At 40.9% G+C, this 17,973-nt stretch overlaps 1 protein-coding gene across 2 annotated transcripts in view; it reads left to right on the top strand.

Annotated features, from left to right (window-relative positions):
- The first annotated feature begins 8,123 nt into the window (after positions 1–8,123).
- jag2b (jagged canonical Notch ligand 2b) overlaps positions 8,124–17,973 on the top strand; it is a 51,626-nt gene continuing 41,776 nt past the window's right edge. For both annotated transcript variants that reach the window (XM_054761873.1, XM_054761872.1), the window contains exons 1-2: positions 8,124–8,491; positions 10,823–11,137. In XM_054761873.1, the coding sequence (XP_054617848.1) occupies positions 8,423–8,491; positions 10,823–11,137 (384 nt within the window). In that variant the 5' untranslated portion in view covers positions 8,124–8,422. The remainder of the gene's footprint in view (positions 8,492–10,822; positions 11,138–17,973) is intronic.

The following is a 17,973-nucleotide window of genomic DNA, read 5'->3' as shown; positions in this document are numbered from 1 at the left end:
TTGTTTTGACTCATTTTCACCGTCACCCCACCGTATCCACAAAAGCAACCATTCAGCAACTTCCTGTGTGCAAGGATGAGTCCTTCAATTGCGTGCCTGCTGCTTTCGTGTTGTAACGGGACACATAGGACGTACCTCCATTCTCCAGAGACCATCTGCATGTGTGTTAGCCCAGCAGATGGATTACCTTGTCAATGTGACCTATTCACAGGTGGGAGCTAAGAGGTGCTTTTTGACAGGAAGACAAGGGCCACCGTCAAGAGTTTGAAGCTAACACGATTCCAACACACTCCCCATCTGTATGATAATGAGACCTTGTGTAAGGAGGAGAAAAGGTGTGTTTTTCACTCTTTTGTCGTCCATATTACAGTATATTGTTTTGCTGTGAAACTGGTCTATCTGTTGAGATACAGGTGGTAGTTGTACCAACATACCGACCTAATTATCTCCACTAAGGACGTTTTTTTTGTGAGTGTTGTTTGTGTATGGTAGAAGGATTGTGAAAAAAAACATTGGATTCATTTGTGCAAGCTCCCATGTTATGGGAATAAAATGGCAATTTTATGGAAAATAACTTTTAAGAGGAAAAAGTTGAAACATCGTGAAAATAAAGTGGTAATATTTAGAAGAAAAGGTCTTAATAGTGCAATATTAAATCATACACAGTCATGGACAAAAATATTGCCATGCCAAAGATGGCAATAAAATGCAATTTTCTGAAAAAAAAATGAGGAAAAAGTTGTAATTTCATGATAATAAAGTAGTACTATTTCTAATTATATTATAAATCTTAGCTAATATAATAGAAAAGGTTTAAAACAAAGGAATCAATGAATAGTTTTTATTGAGTATGACAGTCAGACTTTTTACCCTCATAATTTTATTTATTCATTTTTTGTCTCTAATACCACGTCGTAGCTTATTTTTGGAGGAGGTGATTGGAATTGCAGTTATTAGGCCTTGGCGGAGGTCTGCTCCCCTCTAATAATCTGCAGTGTTTGTAAAAAATGTAAAAACAAAAGTAGTAAAAATGTTACATTACTCCGTTTTGGACCACAATGGAGAGAATTCATCTCATCATCATTTTGCTCTACAACAAAATGTAAGTATCCTATACAAATTTAAAATCCACATTTTCATCCAGCCCGTGCAAAGTATCTCTTTTTTTCCCCTCTTGCAGTGAGGTCATGACCTCATTGGATTAACATCAAGCTTTGAGGAAGAGCAGCGGGTGAAGGACTGGTCCGGTGTGCGATAAGAACCGAGGTGAATGCTGACAACCTGTTTCTGCTTCAAAGTTGAGCTGCCTCTTGAGGTTGTTGCTCCACTTTCTGCAAGCGAGGTGAGTTGTGGTGTGGCTTATCCGTATATTTACGAGCACCCCGGGCTTTACGTGAAGGAATGGATGGTAGGATTCAGGGTAAGTCTGCTTGCGTGGAAGGAGACGGTCTTATCTGGGATGCTCAGACGGTCAGGAAATAAATTTGCCACGTTTCCTCTTCAAGCATGTCATTCTTGGTCAAAATAGGGAATGTACCGTACAGCAGCACGGTGTAGCCAATCAGAGCAGCTTTTACTGACGGGTGATAGTGGAGCAGATTTTCCTCTTTGCAATGAACCAATCTCACCAAATGACAATGTTCAGATTTAATAGACGCTGTCACCTGTCCAGTCTTGTGTATGTGATTAAGATGCTCGCATCTTCTACCATCTCATTCTGATAGACCCGATCTCATGGATCGTCTCGTCTCAGGAACTGAGTGTCTCGTGACACCCCTACAGTATATGACCCACTTGTGCAATAAAGGATTGCAGGTCGGACCAGGCTGCTCAACACAAAATGCCTAACTCAACAAGTCAACGACGATAATAAAATATGCAGTGAGCTGTGTGAAAAATGATAAGGCAAAAGTTAAATCATTGAAAAAGTATAGGTGACTTAGATAGGACACCTGTGGAACACCACAAATAAGTGAAGGTTCTTTCGTGACTTATTTTTCTGATTTAATTTTTTGAAGTTTCTTCTTTTATTTCAAGTGTTTATCACCCGAGGGATATTCATGTCATATATTGTTTACATTTCTAATTTAACGCTTGATATTTACATTTTTCCCCAATAATTCCTGATACATCTCATTGTGCAGGTGTACCAAACAAAATGTCGAATGAGTGTCGAAGGCTGATGAGAGACGTGCCTTATGTCATCCTCCTCCTCATGGGTGAGGAAATCATTTCCAGTGCATCATCATGAGAAAGTACAGATATTTAGAATGGCATCATCGCCATTCACCGGCTCAACTGGCTAACATGTTTGTCTATGGGTAGGGCTGCCACGTTAATAACATGCAAATATGCATTTCCAGTTTGTTTGGGAAAGTCATTTCAGTTGACGGCAAACATTTCACACAGGCTGGCTGGCTGGCTGGCTGGCTGGCGTGCACTGAAGGAAACCTGAGCTTTCTGCATGACAGCAAACAAATGCATACAGTACCACCAGCAGAGCGGAACATAAGGGTATGAAAAAGATACCTCTGTGTGTCAATGGTGACTACATGTCTCCTCTTATCTTAGCGGAACTGCCCTTTCCACGCACTTGATAGCTCAGTCAACCATGGGAACCAAAAGAAAAGTGGCCCTGACACAGCAAGCTGCTTCATTTGCTGCAATTCATTCTTAAAACCCTGTGTTATGCATCATTAGAGTCATTGAAAAGCTGGCTTCAGTGCATCATAGAGATGAATATATCAGCGGCAATGCCAATTTAATAGGAATATGTTGCTTTAAAGCTTAGGGTTAAGCATTTGAAAGTGGGTGTGCAAGGTCGTCAAGCTAAAAAATAACAATATTCCTTGATGGGGTGGAACCCATTTGAAGAGAGGAAGGTAATTACGCTGGAGGACAGGATGTGAGCAGAGGGGAAACCCCAAGGTCGAATACAATCTGTTCCGGGATGCTGATCAATAGCTTCCAATAAACAGAGGACTATCATAAATCCTTTATTAATTGCACAGGCAGTTTTTAGGTGACATTTTAACATTCTTCACTGCCATACAAGGAGTAAGCTGACTACTATTCAGTGCTACCTTGGTTTTTGTTCCAAAAGGTACGAAGAAAACTGAATTGTATGAAAACCAAAGCAATTTTACCCGTTCCCTTTATAGGAGACCGGCTGGCGAGGAGTGGAGAGGGAGAAGCAAAGAGAGAGCAACAGCAGCTTCTCAAAAACTTTGTTTGTGATCTCCATTTCGTTACCCATTTTGCAACATTAGCATCCTTGATTTCTTTTTTCTTCGCCTGGATGGGACCTATTGTTGATGCAGACTTCCCGTACATCCTGGCGAGACATGAACGCCACCTTCGTACTCTGCAATGAGTCCTTTCATGAATTCAATAGACTTTCTCGCCTTCTTTATCAAAATGCCGGCACTGGAAACTTTCTCGGGTCCCTGGTGGGTCATTTAGCAGTCGCACGGACAGTGAGTCAGCAACGCCTGGGGTGCTTAGTTTGGCCACTCTATTCCACGGAACGATACGATACAGGCAAATGGACTAGTTTGTTATGCACAATGTTAACGATAACCAAGACGGTGTATGAATACGAGGCAAAATTTTGGCAAAAATTTTCGTCAGAAATCGAATCATAAAAAAACTGTTGCGTTCAAAAATCAAGGTTTAACTGTAGAGTCAAATTTAAAAGAAAAATTCAGTGGCATGGACTTCAAACGTTCCACAGTTCAAAAATTGAAGGCATATATAAATATTGTTGTACCTACAAGACATTTAGTATAGAGCGGTGAACTAGTGGAACTAGTGTAGTGCAAGACCTCCGAGTTTTACGACGTAAAGAGAAGACAGTGGTCATTTCAGAGGTATGACGGCTGTGCTGCACACAAACATGCATACACAGCGTCCCGTGTAACAGTCTGCCAACCCGGTGGCGCTTTGAATGTGACACTCGGTGGTTCTGTCTGTCTCATTTTACGTCCATAACACTCATTTTTTGTTTTAAAAACAAAACACAAGCATTCAAACTTACTGTAGCATGTTCGCGGCATCCACAGTCAAACATAGCAGAGAATAATGTGTTGATTTTGTTAATTGATGGTTTTGTGGAGTTTTTTTCCCCCAACAGAATTTGGTAAAAGTGATGTTAAATGTTCAGCTGTCCATTCATTTGTCATTTGAAACTATTTTTGCATCATTTTCTGCATGTGAAAGTATATTTTTGGGTGCCTGGAACGGATTAATTGGATTTACATTATTTCCTATGAGAAAATCTGCTTTGGTTAGAGTCTGTTTTGGTTTGAGTCGGACCTTCTGGAACGGATTAATGACGTTAACCAAGGCACCACTGTAGTTTTACACGCAGAAAATAATTTCAATCAATAAATTATATATAAATAAATTATATGATAAAATAATATAAATAAATAAATAAAATAATTGTAAAGGACGAATGGATGGAAATGATTGTTGATGCGAACATCCCGTAAATCCTGGCGAGATTGAATTCAGTAGTGTTTCTCACCTTCTTTATTAAATTGCTGGCACTCACAACGTTCTTTGGCCCCATGGCGGGTTATTTAGTAGTCACACACTAAAAAATGAAGGGACAGTGAGTAAGCAATACGTAGTGTCCTTTTTTTGCACACTTGATTTCACGGAATGGGCAAAACAGTTGTCAATACAGGGCAAAAGGATGAACGGTTTGTTACGTGCAATATTGTAGGAAAACTCAGACAGTGTGCGAAAACTGAGGTTTGACTGTAAATGATCGTTGTTTGTTTTGTTTGTTACACTTTACAATGAGGTTCCCTTTCGTCAGTTGTAACAAAAATAACAAATAACCTTTGACAAGTTCAGCCAAGTCGAAAGTCTATCACTGTTTAATACAGACAAAACTCCTCAAATACAAAATAAAACCCACAGAGGGAACAATACAACAGTCGGAAGGAAAAGAATGAGGAAAAACGCAGCAAATGACAAAACTGCTCTATTATATCATTCTTTTACATGTTGATTTTGCAGCACATGCTATTGTCCTAAAAAAGGGAAAGGGCGGTGGTGGCCAGGAAACATATATCAATGATGCTGAAACCTACAACACAGAGGTCACCACTCAAGGTCATTTATCATTCAAAGTTAAATTAACCCACAGGGAGAAGGAACGCGTTTATGGTCTGAGTGGGGACCCTCATATTATGAGTTGACAGAAAACCAAACATCCCTTATCATGTTATGTTCTTCTGAATTATTAGAACAAGTAAGCCACGAGGACATGAGAGGCTATGCATCAACTCCAGAATCATCATTACAGCTTGATTCCATAAAGAAGCCACCAAAAAGCCTCCACACACACACAGTCCCCCAAAAGATGGAGCAGAGATAAAAGAGAATGGACCCTTCATTCGTATACGTACACACACACTGAGATCTGAAAGGAAGGAAAGCCATGAAAAATGGATGAGAGAAGAAATCCACTTCACCTCCCCCCCGGAGGCTGGCAAACTCCCCACAGTGCTCCCTCTCATAATCCCTTCTCCTCCTGCACACACACACACACACACACACATGTGGCGTGCAAACAGGAGGAAAAACTATAGGTGCACACCACCCAAAGCCCTTTGATAATTCTTACTAGCCAACTAATAGCAGCATCATTCACTGTCACCAAGGACTTGAATGACTTAAATGCATTTATCCACTGTATGTGAAGGGCCACTGTAGTGATTAGGGTTCCAATCTCTCCCCGTTATTATTATTATTATTATTATTATCATCATAGTAATGCATTTTTTATGGGTTCCATTTATTGCTGTCAGTGTCACCTTACACACAGTACAACATACGCGACACAGGAACACACCTATTGACAACTATTGAGTGTCTGCATGAGCATAACATGCATGTTTTTTGGACCGTGGCACAACATTCCAACCACACTGACGGTGGATCAGCCAGGACACCTCTCATGCTGCGTAAGCATTAGCATCAGAGTTACAGTACATACAGTCTGTGCAAACTTTGCATCAGATTGTATCTGCATCATTTTTCTGCATCTGATGATGTCTAATTAAGCTTGTCTGGAAAATGAATGAAAACTGACCTATATTTGACAGTCGGAGCTACAAAAAGACACACACAGGGCACTCCGAGCCAGGTGTGAGCCAACTTAAGGCACTCACACACACTTGTGACAGCGTGTGAAGTGTTCCAGTCAAAGCGGCAACAGCAGGTCAGGCTATCAGCCGCCTCCTTTGAGGCCTATCTCAGCGCCTGCCTGCCTGCCTCCCAGCCCAGCCCCCCTAAACTAGTACAACTAATTCTGGCAGGTAACCAGGAAATGAACCCCCTTTAATAAGATATACATCATCTTTTAATTTGTCTATATGTGAGGTGAAGCCATTGCAAATCCCCCGAATGTGTTCCCCCTCGTGCACCAGCTCACCATGCAATAAATAAAAGACTTCTTGTCTGTGTATATTCACTGTATGCTTGTTGCCTCGTGGTGTTTAATGGACATTTTAACACTGCTTGACCGGATGAAAAAGCAATATGTCATTTATTTCACATGGAGCTGTGCTATGCGACAAAAAAGTTAACAAAAAAGCTTACACGAGTGGCCTAAAAACCTGAAATGTCACTGTGTGGTTTAACAGGGGTGTGCTGCAAACAGTAGAGGGCGCTCTAATCTGCTGCTGCAGTGGACTGGAGGCTTTGAGGAGAGGGCTGTGTCATACCAAGCTTCCTAAATGACACGAACGGTATTTCAACAAGGTAAAAAAACAACAACAAAAAACTCATTTGAATCAGCACTTTGTAGGTACCCACACTTCTAAATATTCTTGCTTTTTACTCAACATTCAGAGTCTTTGAGTGAAACGTCAATAGGAAGTTACTTGGAAGCATTTTGGCATCATTGCACATTACACAAATGTGCACGTTCTCCCTGTCCTTGTGTGGGTTTACTCCGGGTACTCTCAATTATTTCCACTATCCAAACACATCCATGTTTGGTTTATTGGACACTCTAAATTGTGAATTTGAGTGTGAATGGTTGTTTATATAAACCCTGTGATGTCCTGGTGACCAGTTCAGAAGTAAGCTGGGATAGGCTCCAGCTCAACCCTGACTCTAATGAGAAGACGCGGTATACAAAATGGATGGGTGAATGTTGTTTTAACTCAAAACATCTATCCATGTATATAGCGTGTTTTATTTTTATTGCGTGTGAAGTGACATTGAGAGTTGTGAAGTTTAAAACACGTATGCGACATTGCGATTAAAACGTTCTTTGTCAATCATTTATCATAACAAAATGGAAAACAACATGAAAATTTAAACAAAAAAGTAACCAAAATAGAACTAATTTCCATTCATTATCATCATAAAAGTGAACCTCATAAAAAAAAAAAATCAGCCTGAAAATGTAGTTTAGAATACAAACATATTAATTTAATCACTGTAATGACTTTACAATAATATTCAATGGGGGGGTCATTTTGGCCCGCAGCTTGTTTGTTGTTGGCCGTGGGCGTGTTCTAAAAATAATAAAATTGTTAATGAGAGCTCTTATTACATATTACATCTATCTGCTTTGTCACCTATAACAGAAAGCTGCCATGTGCATGTTTTGTCCATCCTAGCATATTTTTTGACCTACATTGGATTGCTTTTAGCATCTTTAATGCACAAAATTATGCAACCCTCATGGGAAAAAGTTTGGACACACCTGATGTAAATGAATGGCATCCTGCACAGTGCTACTACCTGTATATAAAAATACATAGAATATACGGTATATAAACCCTGAATGAAATAAGTTAACATTGTTTATTTTCTCCTCATGAGATTTATGATATAAATCACCAGTAGACCGTAATAAAGAAGTTTTAAAGGGAAGATGAGGAGGTGGATGATAATGAGGAAGGCTGGTGTTGGTTGGTTGGGTGATGATGGGGGGGTTATTCCCACTAACTGCCCGCCCCCTTAATCCGGTTGGCTGTCAACCTGCCCTGTGGCCAAGTGGTGAGTGGCTGGTGTAGCTGTCAATCAAAGCCGACGTCCTCTCCTGGGGCTTGTGGGCTGGGAGAGAACAGATCTCAGTCAGTCAGTCAGTCAGTCAGTCGCTGTGTGTGGAGAGACAAGTGTGCCGGAGGGGGAGAGAGCCCACTCGTGTGTTGAATGTTGTGCGTGGACCATCACCAGCGCGCCGCCGCCGCCCGCTCACATGCACACGCACCTGGCTGAGAGCTTTACGGTGGCCGCGGAGAGACACAGCGTGTGATTTGTGTGTATGTGTTGTTATTGTTGTTGCATGTGAAGAAGGCTGCTGTTCGCCGGCTCTGCGGCTGTTTGTGTGTTCTTGTCGGCCCCCCCTCCCTCGTCCCTCCTTCCTATGGGACTCTAATTAATCGGAGGCATGTGGACTCGCACCAGGATTAGACATTGCTTCCTAATAGTGTGCCTGCTGTTGACGATATGGGCCAAGGTAAGACGTCTTTCTCCTTCATTAAAAAAACATAATGAATTAACCAGGGTGTAAAATAAACGCTTCAAAGTTTGTATATTGCATTTGCAGCCTGGCGTTTTTTTTGTTGTATCCTCGCCATCACATTAATCGATAATTCAATTACGTAGACGTCATTAGTGGAGCATGTGATCACGCCACCTTGACAAGACGCGCATCAAGAGGGATTGTTAAGCACTATTCGCCTTTTCATTAACGCTGGGGTGATTTGTAGGTGTTTTTTTGGGGGGGGGATCAAACTTGTTTGGTTCAATTTGCACCAACCTGCATGCTCACGTGCTCTCGTCATGATGCGACACTTTATTTTGAAAATACCCATCATGCCATGCATCATCATGGAGGATGCATTTGGGAGGAAATGCACGTAACGTGCATTTTGACGGTTTTTTGTGTCGATATAAAATATATGCAGGATTTAAAAATATTTCGTATATGTCAGTGATTTTGTTTTCATGCGTCTCTCGCTTTGAATGTGGTTGAATTAGTAGGCAAATATGACAATTTTAATAAATATTCCACCAGCCAGCACACGTGATGATGACATAAAGGCATATAAGTCAAATATTTCATGTGTTTTCATTGACAGCTCCTGCATTGACTGGTCGAATTTACATGCAAATATGGAAATAAAATTAAAAAAGCCTGCACAAATTAGGATATAAAACAAATAATTTCAGGTGGCTCTTCTATTGCATTGCATTGCATTGCATGAATTTATTTGCAGATATGACAAATTTAATACATATCACATGAGCCAGCACAATTTATAACATAAAAGTATAGAAAAAAGTCAAACATTTCATATTTATATTATATTGACTTTCACACAGCTCTCGCATTGACTAGTTGAATTTACATGCGAATATGGAAATGAAATAAAAAAAAATCACAATCCTGCACAAATTATGAAAGTAAATAAATAAATAATAATAAAAAATATATATATATATATATTTTTTTTTTTTTTCATGTAGCCCTTGTATTGAATGTGGTTGAATTTATATGCAAAAATGACAGTTTAACTAAATTAAATGAGCCAGCATGAATTATGATACAAAATATATAAATGTAAAAACATTTCATATAGTTTTTCTGAATTTTTCATGCATCTCTTGTGTTGAATCTGATGGAATTTATTATATACCAACAAATTTTAAATAGGAAAAAAAATACACCAGGTGCACATTACAGATGACATGACATGTGTATTAGACAGTGCACATTAGCTACACCCTGTGTCCGCAAAGTAGAATATAAAATAAGTCAATCATTAGAAAAGATTGTAATGTGTGGTCAGTGTTTCTTCATACAGCCTTATTGTATTTGATTGGAATTAAACGCAAACATTACAATCTAAATAATAAGATACACAAGCCTTAATTGGGCACACTGCACGCACAAAATAAGATGATATCAAATATGTTTTATTGAATTCACACGACTGTATATGCAAATGTTACAATAAAATAAATAAATAAAATACACCAGACTGCCCAAGGTACGCCCTGCATGTATAATCTTAATACCTTTTACAATATTAAAATTTCTCAATTTTGAGGTATTCATTTGACACCGTGTTTATTATTACTGTTGTTGCAGGTTGAACTGCATAATTCTGATGACAGCTCAGTCAGTTTGACCCATTACTTATTCTTTTAATGAAGGTATTGTTGGTCATATATCCCGCACTTGGATATTATACAACTTATATGCCAGTTTTAACATTCTTTATCCTTTTCTTTCCCTGTTATGTTGTAATGTTACCCTGCTACACGTTTAACACAGGAGGTGCAAAAACTATCCATCATGGCTGAGACTGCGAATGAAATAAGCTCTGCTTCATTCTGCTCCTTTTCACACATGTTGAGTTTTGTCAACACGCCATGCACTCCAATGTAACACCGTTAAGCACGTTCGAAATAAACTAAACCGTAACCATAGCTCTTTCTACAATTCTGGAAACCTCGCTGGTAACCACAAGAGTCAAAATATTACAAACAGCTGTCAGTGTGATGCAGCGCAGTTCGACACCACTGCAAACCACAATATCCATCCATTCATTTTCTATACTGCTAGCCCTCATTACGGTCATGGTTCGGCTGGAGCTCGTCCCAGGTGACCTTTGGGTGAGAGGTGGGGGTACACCCCGGACTGGTCACCAGCCAATCACAGGGCACATGTAGACAAACAGCATTCACACTCACCAAAGTGATGAGGTTTGCAAAAGTGGAATTTTTGATCTGGTGTTCGATGGCATGCGTTTTTTAGTCATTTCAACGATGTTGTTTCCAGGCGTCCCAGTCGACGGGCTATTTCGAGCTGCAGCTGATCTCCGTGGAGAATGTGAACGGCGAGTTGGCTGGCGGGGAGTGCTGCGACGGCTCCAGGAGCTCCCAGGAGGATCTGCGCTGCGTGGAGGACGAGTGCGACACTTACTTCAAGGTGTGCCTCAAGGAGTACCAGGTGGACGTCACCACTGGGGGGCCCTGCACGTTCGGAGCAGGAGCTACGCAAGTTCTCGGTGGAAATATGTTGAATTTTCAGAACGGCAAGAATAAAATCGACGAGGCTGGAAAGATTGTGATCCCCTTCCAGTTTGCATGGCCGGTAAGTGATTTTATTTTATTTATTTCTTTTTTTTTTAAACCTGCGGGTTAACACATATCTACTTCCTGTCTAGAAAGATCAAAAATGTTTAGAATGCATGTACTGTGTGTGTGTGTGTGTGTGTGTGTGTGTGTGTGTGTGTGTGTGTGTGTGTGTGTGTGTGTGTGTGTGCCAGCATTCCTGCAATCCGCTACAGCAGCAATTATGTAGATGAATGTTAATAGTTTGTCATTGAAGAAAACGAGCTTTGCAGCTGCAGGCTTTATACTTAGAAGTCTGCCTGGGGTTGAACGTTGTCATTTTATGAAGTCGGTCTCACACATCGCTGCCATATTTACCCACATGTGTCACTGAAGTGGCATTTAAATGCAGCGGCATCCTCTCTTTGCAAGTATTGCTAAAAGACTGCCTCCCATGGATCCTGTTGCAGTTGCAGCGCTCTGTAATGTCACCTGGGTTGTCTCTTTATATATATATATATATATATATATATATATATATATATATATATATATATATAGTGCCCCTGATATATGAGGTTTGGCTTTGTTCCAGTGCACCACTAAGCACCTGCCAAGGCCGCCACAGGCTAATTAGACAGGGGGACATGCTTTAATATGCAGACCCTGAAGTGGATCTGTGTTGCAGTTGTACAGAGACACTTGTGGCTGAGTGGTGACGATGAAGACAGTCAAGTTCCATTTCAGCTGATCTGATTTGTTCTGTTTTAAAGCCAGTTAGTTCTTACGTTATGCCTTAATGTGGTTGTGGATGAGTGGGCCTTTGGTTTGGTGTGGGTCCACCTCTTCCTCCCCTGCTGTGGGTGCCAGGTGGTCCCTCCAGGGCAATTAAGCTTGTCCCACCGTAGAAGATTCATAGATGATCATTTAGGCGGGTGACTTTAGTGTCCTAATTGTCCCAGTTGCCGTATTGACCTGGATATAAGACAACGCCGAATATAAGACGCCCCTGTTCTGGGGTAAAATGTAGCTGGACTGGTAGATTGCAATGCAAAAAGAATATGGCTTTTCTCAGCTGCTCCACAGTGGTTTGATGACTCTGCTTCACTATTATCCTCAAATTAGCGTCACAGCTCCTCCTCTGTTGTTTGTTAACATGCCCGACCTTTGAGACACATTTCCGTGTCACGGCTGACGTGACGAAAAGCTCTGACTCGCTGGAAGATAAGTTGTTTGGATGGCTTCCTGCAGTATAAATCTATAGACTCCCAATATAAGACGACCTGTCTTTGTCCAAATTCCGAGGAATATACTGGCTTATACAGGTCAACGTGCTTTAGTCAGCCCCGTTAATGTTAACAGCCCACCTATGTTGACCAACTCATCTAGTCCGTAGGGCCCTATGATTTGCGTGTTTGGCCAATACAAACAGAATCTGCTGTTAAATGCGAAATTTTGCGGGCATTTACATAATGTGAATGGAATGCTGTCGTGAGGAGAAGGAATGTTTGTGTGGGGAAGTATTTCCCCGGCAGATCACTCAATTGTGGCGGAATCTCCTCACAAACACTAGCCCGCCCCCTGAAACACTGGCAAAAGTTGGCGAGAAATCCTTACAGTATGTCTTGGGCAAAATTCAGTAAATGTGCAAGCAATGGCTATTTTCGGTTTTGGTTATGTCAACAACTGCTTATGGTAACATTTCAAGCTCAAGAGCTATGCATCAGACAGCTTTCTTTCTTTAGTAGCAGTGCTTCGGCATCATTGTTGGAAAATACAAACCTTTTGGCACCATAGTTTTCAGGAAATTGTGTTTTTGTCTCTTTTGCATCGCTCAAATGAGCGCGCAAATGTGTAAATAATCCAGAAGTTGTTGTTATCCTGCCAAATGATTGACTACAGTTCGAAAATTGAACGATGTTGATTTTTAAATATTATTCGGATGGGAGAAGCTTTAAGAATGTTCTGAACTCCTGTTTCCGCTCCTGTTGCATGCAGCGGAATATTGCTTCATAGTGGAGTGGCTGCATGGCTGTAGCCCAACCTCCTACAGCTGATGTGCTTCTTTAGACAGCGACCTCGAGACTAAATCAGTGGCACGTCTGCTGGTGTCAGCCAAGCGCTGCACTCCGTTTTGCCCCAGTTGCTCCGGGACATCTACAGTCATTTCCGCACAATGAACATAATTCTTCACAATCCATCGCTCAATTATTATGCCCATCCCCAGTCACAACAAATTAAATGATAATTGGCTTAATTGAGATTTCCGACCTACAAATGATGGCAAGTGAAAGGACAAATGCTGAAATCCAAAAGGCTTTGTGTTCAAATGAGAGGTGAAGAGGTTTATTCTTCATGTGCTGTGTCAAGTGGTCCGTGAGGCTGATAGCGGTGCAGTATTCCAGTGGCAGATGTCACAACAAGCCCGCGGGGTCACTTGCTGTGTGGCACACTGGGAACACAAAGATGCAGTGTGTACCACTGGCTGTGTGTCGTCTGGACCACTGCCCACTTTACACATTTGACACCCTGCTTCTCTCGTCTGACATCACCCAGCAGCCTTTTTGTTTGAACGGGAGGAGTGTAGCGTGTGGGGAGATTTTTTTCCCCCGCACGCGTGCGCACACATGGTTCAGTTCCAAATGTGAACACTGTAACGAGTTCATGGTGTTACATGAAACTTACCTATGTTCTACTGCTGATAACTGAAGAACGGAAAATGGTAGAAACAAACTTTTTTTCCCAATGAAAGACGGGAGTCTAAGCTTTCTTTTGGGAGGTTCCATGTTTTTATAGCCATAGAACGCAATATCCTGTGTGCCTTGAAAGTCAGTCAATATTGTCAAAATCGTCTAAAATGGCCGGTACTGAACGGGTTGTTTTTAGAAATATGGCTGGGATTGAATGAGTCAGCGGGCCTTAAAAAGAAGGAAACACTCCTTCACTTTACGGGTTTTACTGCTTCAAATGGGAGTATGCTTACTTATTGAAACTTAAAGTGTATATTCTTTTAGCACCCCTTTCATACTTTTATTACTTATTTTGTAGTGTGGAAAGTTAGAAAAAAATGGCTCAAGTGGTATTACTCAGAGAACAATAATCAGCAACAGTAGGTATGAGGACAAACAGACCCATTTACTTGTTTGTGCATCTGGTGCATAGTTTTATGCACAATGTAGTGACGGCGAGGCATAATATAGCGAGGTTCGATGTGCTCAATTGAGCCTTTCAGCCCGACATTACTCACCACCGACAGGGGCTGCTCATTTTTTCTTTCGTAGCTCATTGTCATCCGTGTGAGTTTCCGGGATGAGTTCGGTCTTATTAAACATCCCCGGTTCTGTGCCTCCACGAGAAACTTGTGCATGACAAGTTTTTCACAAAGCTGCAATGTCTTTTTCAGACAAAAAATAAGCACGGCCTACATCATGCTTAACACGTCGGCACACGCTGTTGTTGTGGTAACGTAGGCTCTGTCTGGCGGCTTCTGGATAGACGCGCAGGGGCGGAGTCTGGGATCGACTGCTTATATGTGCCAATATCGGAAATTTTAGATGAAGGCCGATTAATATAATTAATATATATATATATATATATATATATATATATATATATATATATATATATATATATATATATATATATATATATATATATATATATCAGATATTGATATTGTATCAGGACACCCCTACTTTAGAGGTGTGGTTCTTTGGGACATTTTGGGAATTTTACAACCATAAGAGCACTCGATTTCGCAACTTCTACATATTATGCTATTAAAGGTACCATTTAGACTATTTTTCACAATAGTGTATTGGAACTGTATTGCCCAAAATTTAGCCATTATGCTTGATGGAATTTTTAGTGTATTTAGAAAGTCCTCATGGGAACATGGCGTTTTGCGTGTCTGCAGCTTTAATGCTAATGAGCTGTGTTTGTCCACGCCTGTCAAACTCACAGCTCCCAGGCGTGTAGCTGATGCGCATTCAGTTGGCAGAGCTCCAGGCTTTATTTTAAGATGTGTAGCGAAGCCTGCTGACCTCCGTTAAACGGCAGGCATTCCGTGGTGTGGGCTCGTCGAGCCGGGGCAGGGCAGAGGTGGTATTCTGTCCATGAGGAAGAAGGTTTTTCCTTCAAGACGTCATGAAACCCGGAACTTCAAACTGTTTGAGCGCCTTGTCTCTCAAAAGGGGAGCAAACAAGGGAGGGAGATCACGATTGGTGCATAAACCATCTCTAGGGTCCCCTATTACTGTTATAATTAAAAAGCCAATTTTGCATAATGGGGACCTTTTTTTTTTATAGCAGCACAGAATTACCAAAATACAAGTCATTACCGAAAATTTTGAAGTAACTAACTTTATTTACAAATGCAGAACAACCAGATCTCTCGTGAGTTTTCGGAATATGTGCTAACGTCAGCCTACTGTGGTGTGTCCAATCTCACATTTGTTGGAAAAACCGCTTGTTCCGTGACGAGACATCATAGCTTGGTCTTGGTGTAACGACACTCTTGCAGCGTGACGCTCTTGCTCATGCCTGATTGGACTCGGATTGCGTCATGTTTCGGACTTCTTCCAGTTGTTCTGTCTTTGCATTATTGCCAGTAGAGACGCATATGAGGGAGTGATGCTTACTCAGCTCTGCTAAGGTTGGGTGTTTATACTAAATGCTGTTAAACTTGTCTCGCCATCCCTAAAGAGCTCTTTTAAAGGTATTTTTACCTTTTTTTTTTTTTTAAGTCTGTGCATCCAGGGTCTCCATACTGTGTCTCTTCGCCTGTAGTTTGCAGTTCAGAATGCCTGGTGGGCGTGGCTTATGACAATTTTGTCATTGGCTGATGAGCTCTGCCTAGCAACAAGAAGTCAGGTTGTTGCTTGGTTAACCAGCTGTGTTGGTAAGTTCATTTCCAAGGGAAATTAAAACTCAATCAATAAGAAAGAATATGAATGGTTTCTTGGCGTATAGCCTCGCTTGTTGCCCCAACAGTTTTGTCAATATACTGTAGTAATGCCACAGCTGGTGTTTATACCCTCTTTAGTGTTTACTCTTAGAGAGTAGTTGAATTTCTGGAGAAACTAACATTGATGAAAGCATGATTAGCATCCTTTGCCATATAGATTTGCAATGGAAACAAGACAAATTGCATTTACAGCTTTGAAATGCATCTTTTGTCGTATTTTGATCCGTAAACATCACATGTAAAACGCAAAAGGTTTGTAGCACATAACATACAGTGTATCTGTGTTCATTAAGTGTCATTTTGCTGGATTCTTTTAGCTAAATGACAGAATGATTAAGATAATTACTGCAGATTGTTGCACAATGACTGGGCTTCCAAAGGTGTTTCTGGTTTTCCATCACTTTTTTTTTTTTTTAATCAATGTTCTATTGAAAAGTGGTACACAAAGAAAGTGCATTTAAAATAAGTCCCATTAGAGGTTATATAGATTTTGTGCCTACCTGTAGTTAAATGGCAGACAAAAAGACAGCCAGCCAACAGGAAGTTAAGGCCTGTTTTAGGTTGTGTGATCCTCATTTTATACAATCTTCTGAATGTGGCGAGGTCGTGACCTTAATCACATTTGGTCACAGATAAAGTCATACACTTTGAGTCACAAAAGTGACCATATCAAAAGCGGAAGCGTATCAAAACCATGCTGTCTCTCTGCACGGACCTGTGTGAGACAGGCCTTTCCTGGAGGGAACCCAAACTATTTGAATGGGTTTGGCTTGCTCCTCCAGCCACGTGTCCGTCAAATGCACGCGGTGTGCAATTTCAAGCAGATGCAGTCAAGTGCAGCCATGCGTGTGTTTTTTTTAAGTGGGATCTGTGGAACACGCAGAGTAAACTTTGGCTTCTTGCAGAAATTCAGCTGTCAACGCTGACTGTTTTAGAATCCCGTGCATTTCCATGTTGCTTCTTTAATCTAGCTATGCAGAAGGTGATAAAATAGTTGCATCATCATGGAAAACGCCATAAGATGGACCGATCAATCAACCAGTGATGATATTTGGCCAATCTGTATTATTAACCGATCCTGTTCGGCAGGATGCCTTTGAATTCAGGCTTACATGTCATTCGAAAGCTACTTTTTCCCACAGTGGGTTAAGCACAACAGCACGTCTGAGTTTGCGGTTCCTGCAAGGCCAATTAAAGCTGATTTAAGAAACCCACCTTCACAATAAAGATGAGTGCATACTTCAGCAATAAAGAGACGGACGCTAATCCCCGGGCAATTATAATGGGATTCGTGCTACAGCTGCGGGATGTTTTGCTTTATGAAATGTAAATACGGAACTTCAATTGTCAGAATTAGAATTTGCAGTCGTGCTAGGAATGCAAATGTTTGTCTTTTGAAAATTAGCATAACACAAGAAAATGGATTTCTTTCTGTGCTGCTTTTTTCAGTGCTAAAAATCAATGAAGAACTTTGACCCCTCTTGCAATGCATCGTTACAGTGCCTTTCTCTTATGATGTTCAGAGTTGGCAAAGGGTCCATGTTGAGCACAGGAAGCGAACAAATGGATTAGCTATCGATGCGAAACGGATGTGCGGTAGGATTAAATAAGCTTCGCTTCTTCCTACTCCTTTTTGGACATGTGGAATTGTGAATTTTATTGGTTCCACCTTTTCTTTGTCTTTTGCATTCAGATTCTGCTCTTGTTTTAGTTGGTTTAGTCATTTTTAATCGTCTACAGTCGTCACTCGACCCAACCGCGATAAGTGAATTTCCGTAGGACTCAAAATAAATTGAATCTTTTTGTAGTTTGTTACCTGTTTATGACCTTCTAAATGCGGTTTATACGACTATTACATCCCTCTAGACATGAAATAACACCCCTATAGTCCCCTTTACACTTGTATTACC

Source organism: Dunckerocampus dactyliophorus, chromosome 19 (assembly GCF_027744805.1).
Source record: "Dunckerocampus dactyliophorus isolate RoL2022-P2 chromosome 19, RoL_Ddac_1.1, whole genome shotgun sequence".
In the NCBI taxonomy this organism is placed as follows: domain Eukaryota; kingdom Metazoa; phylum Chordata; class Actinopteri; order Syngnathiformes; family Syngnathidae; genus Dunckerocampus; species Dunckerocampus dactyliophorus.
The sequence above is the reverse complement of the archived record's forward strand: the minus strand, read 5'-3'. Positions and strand labels throughout refer to the sequence as shown.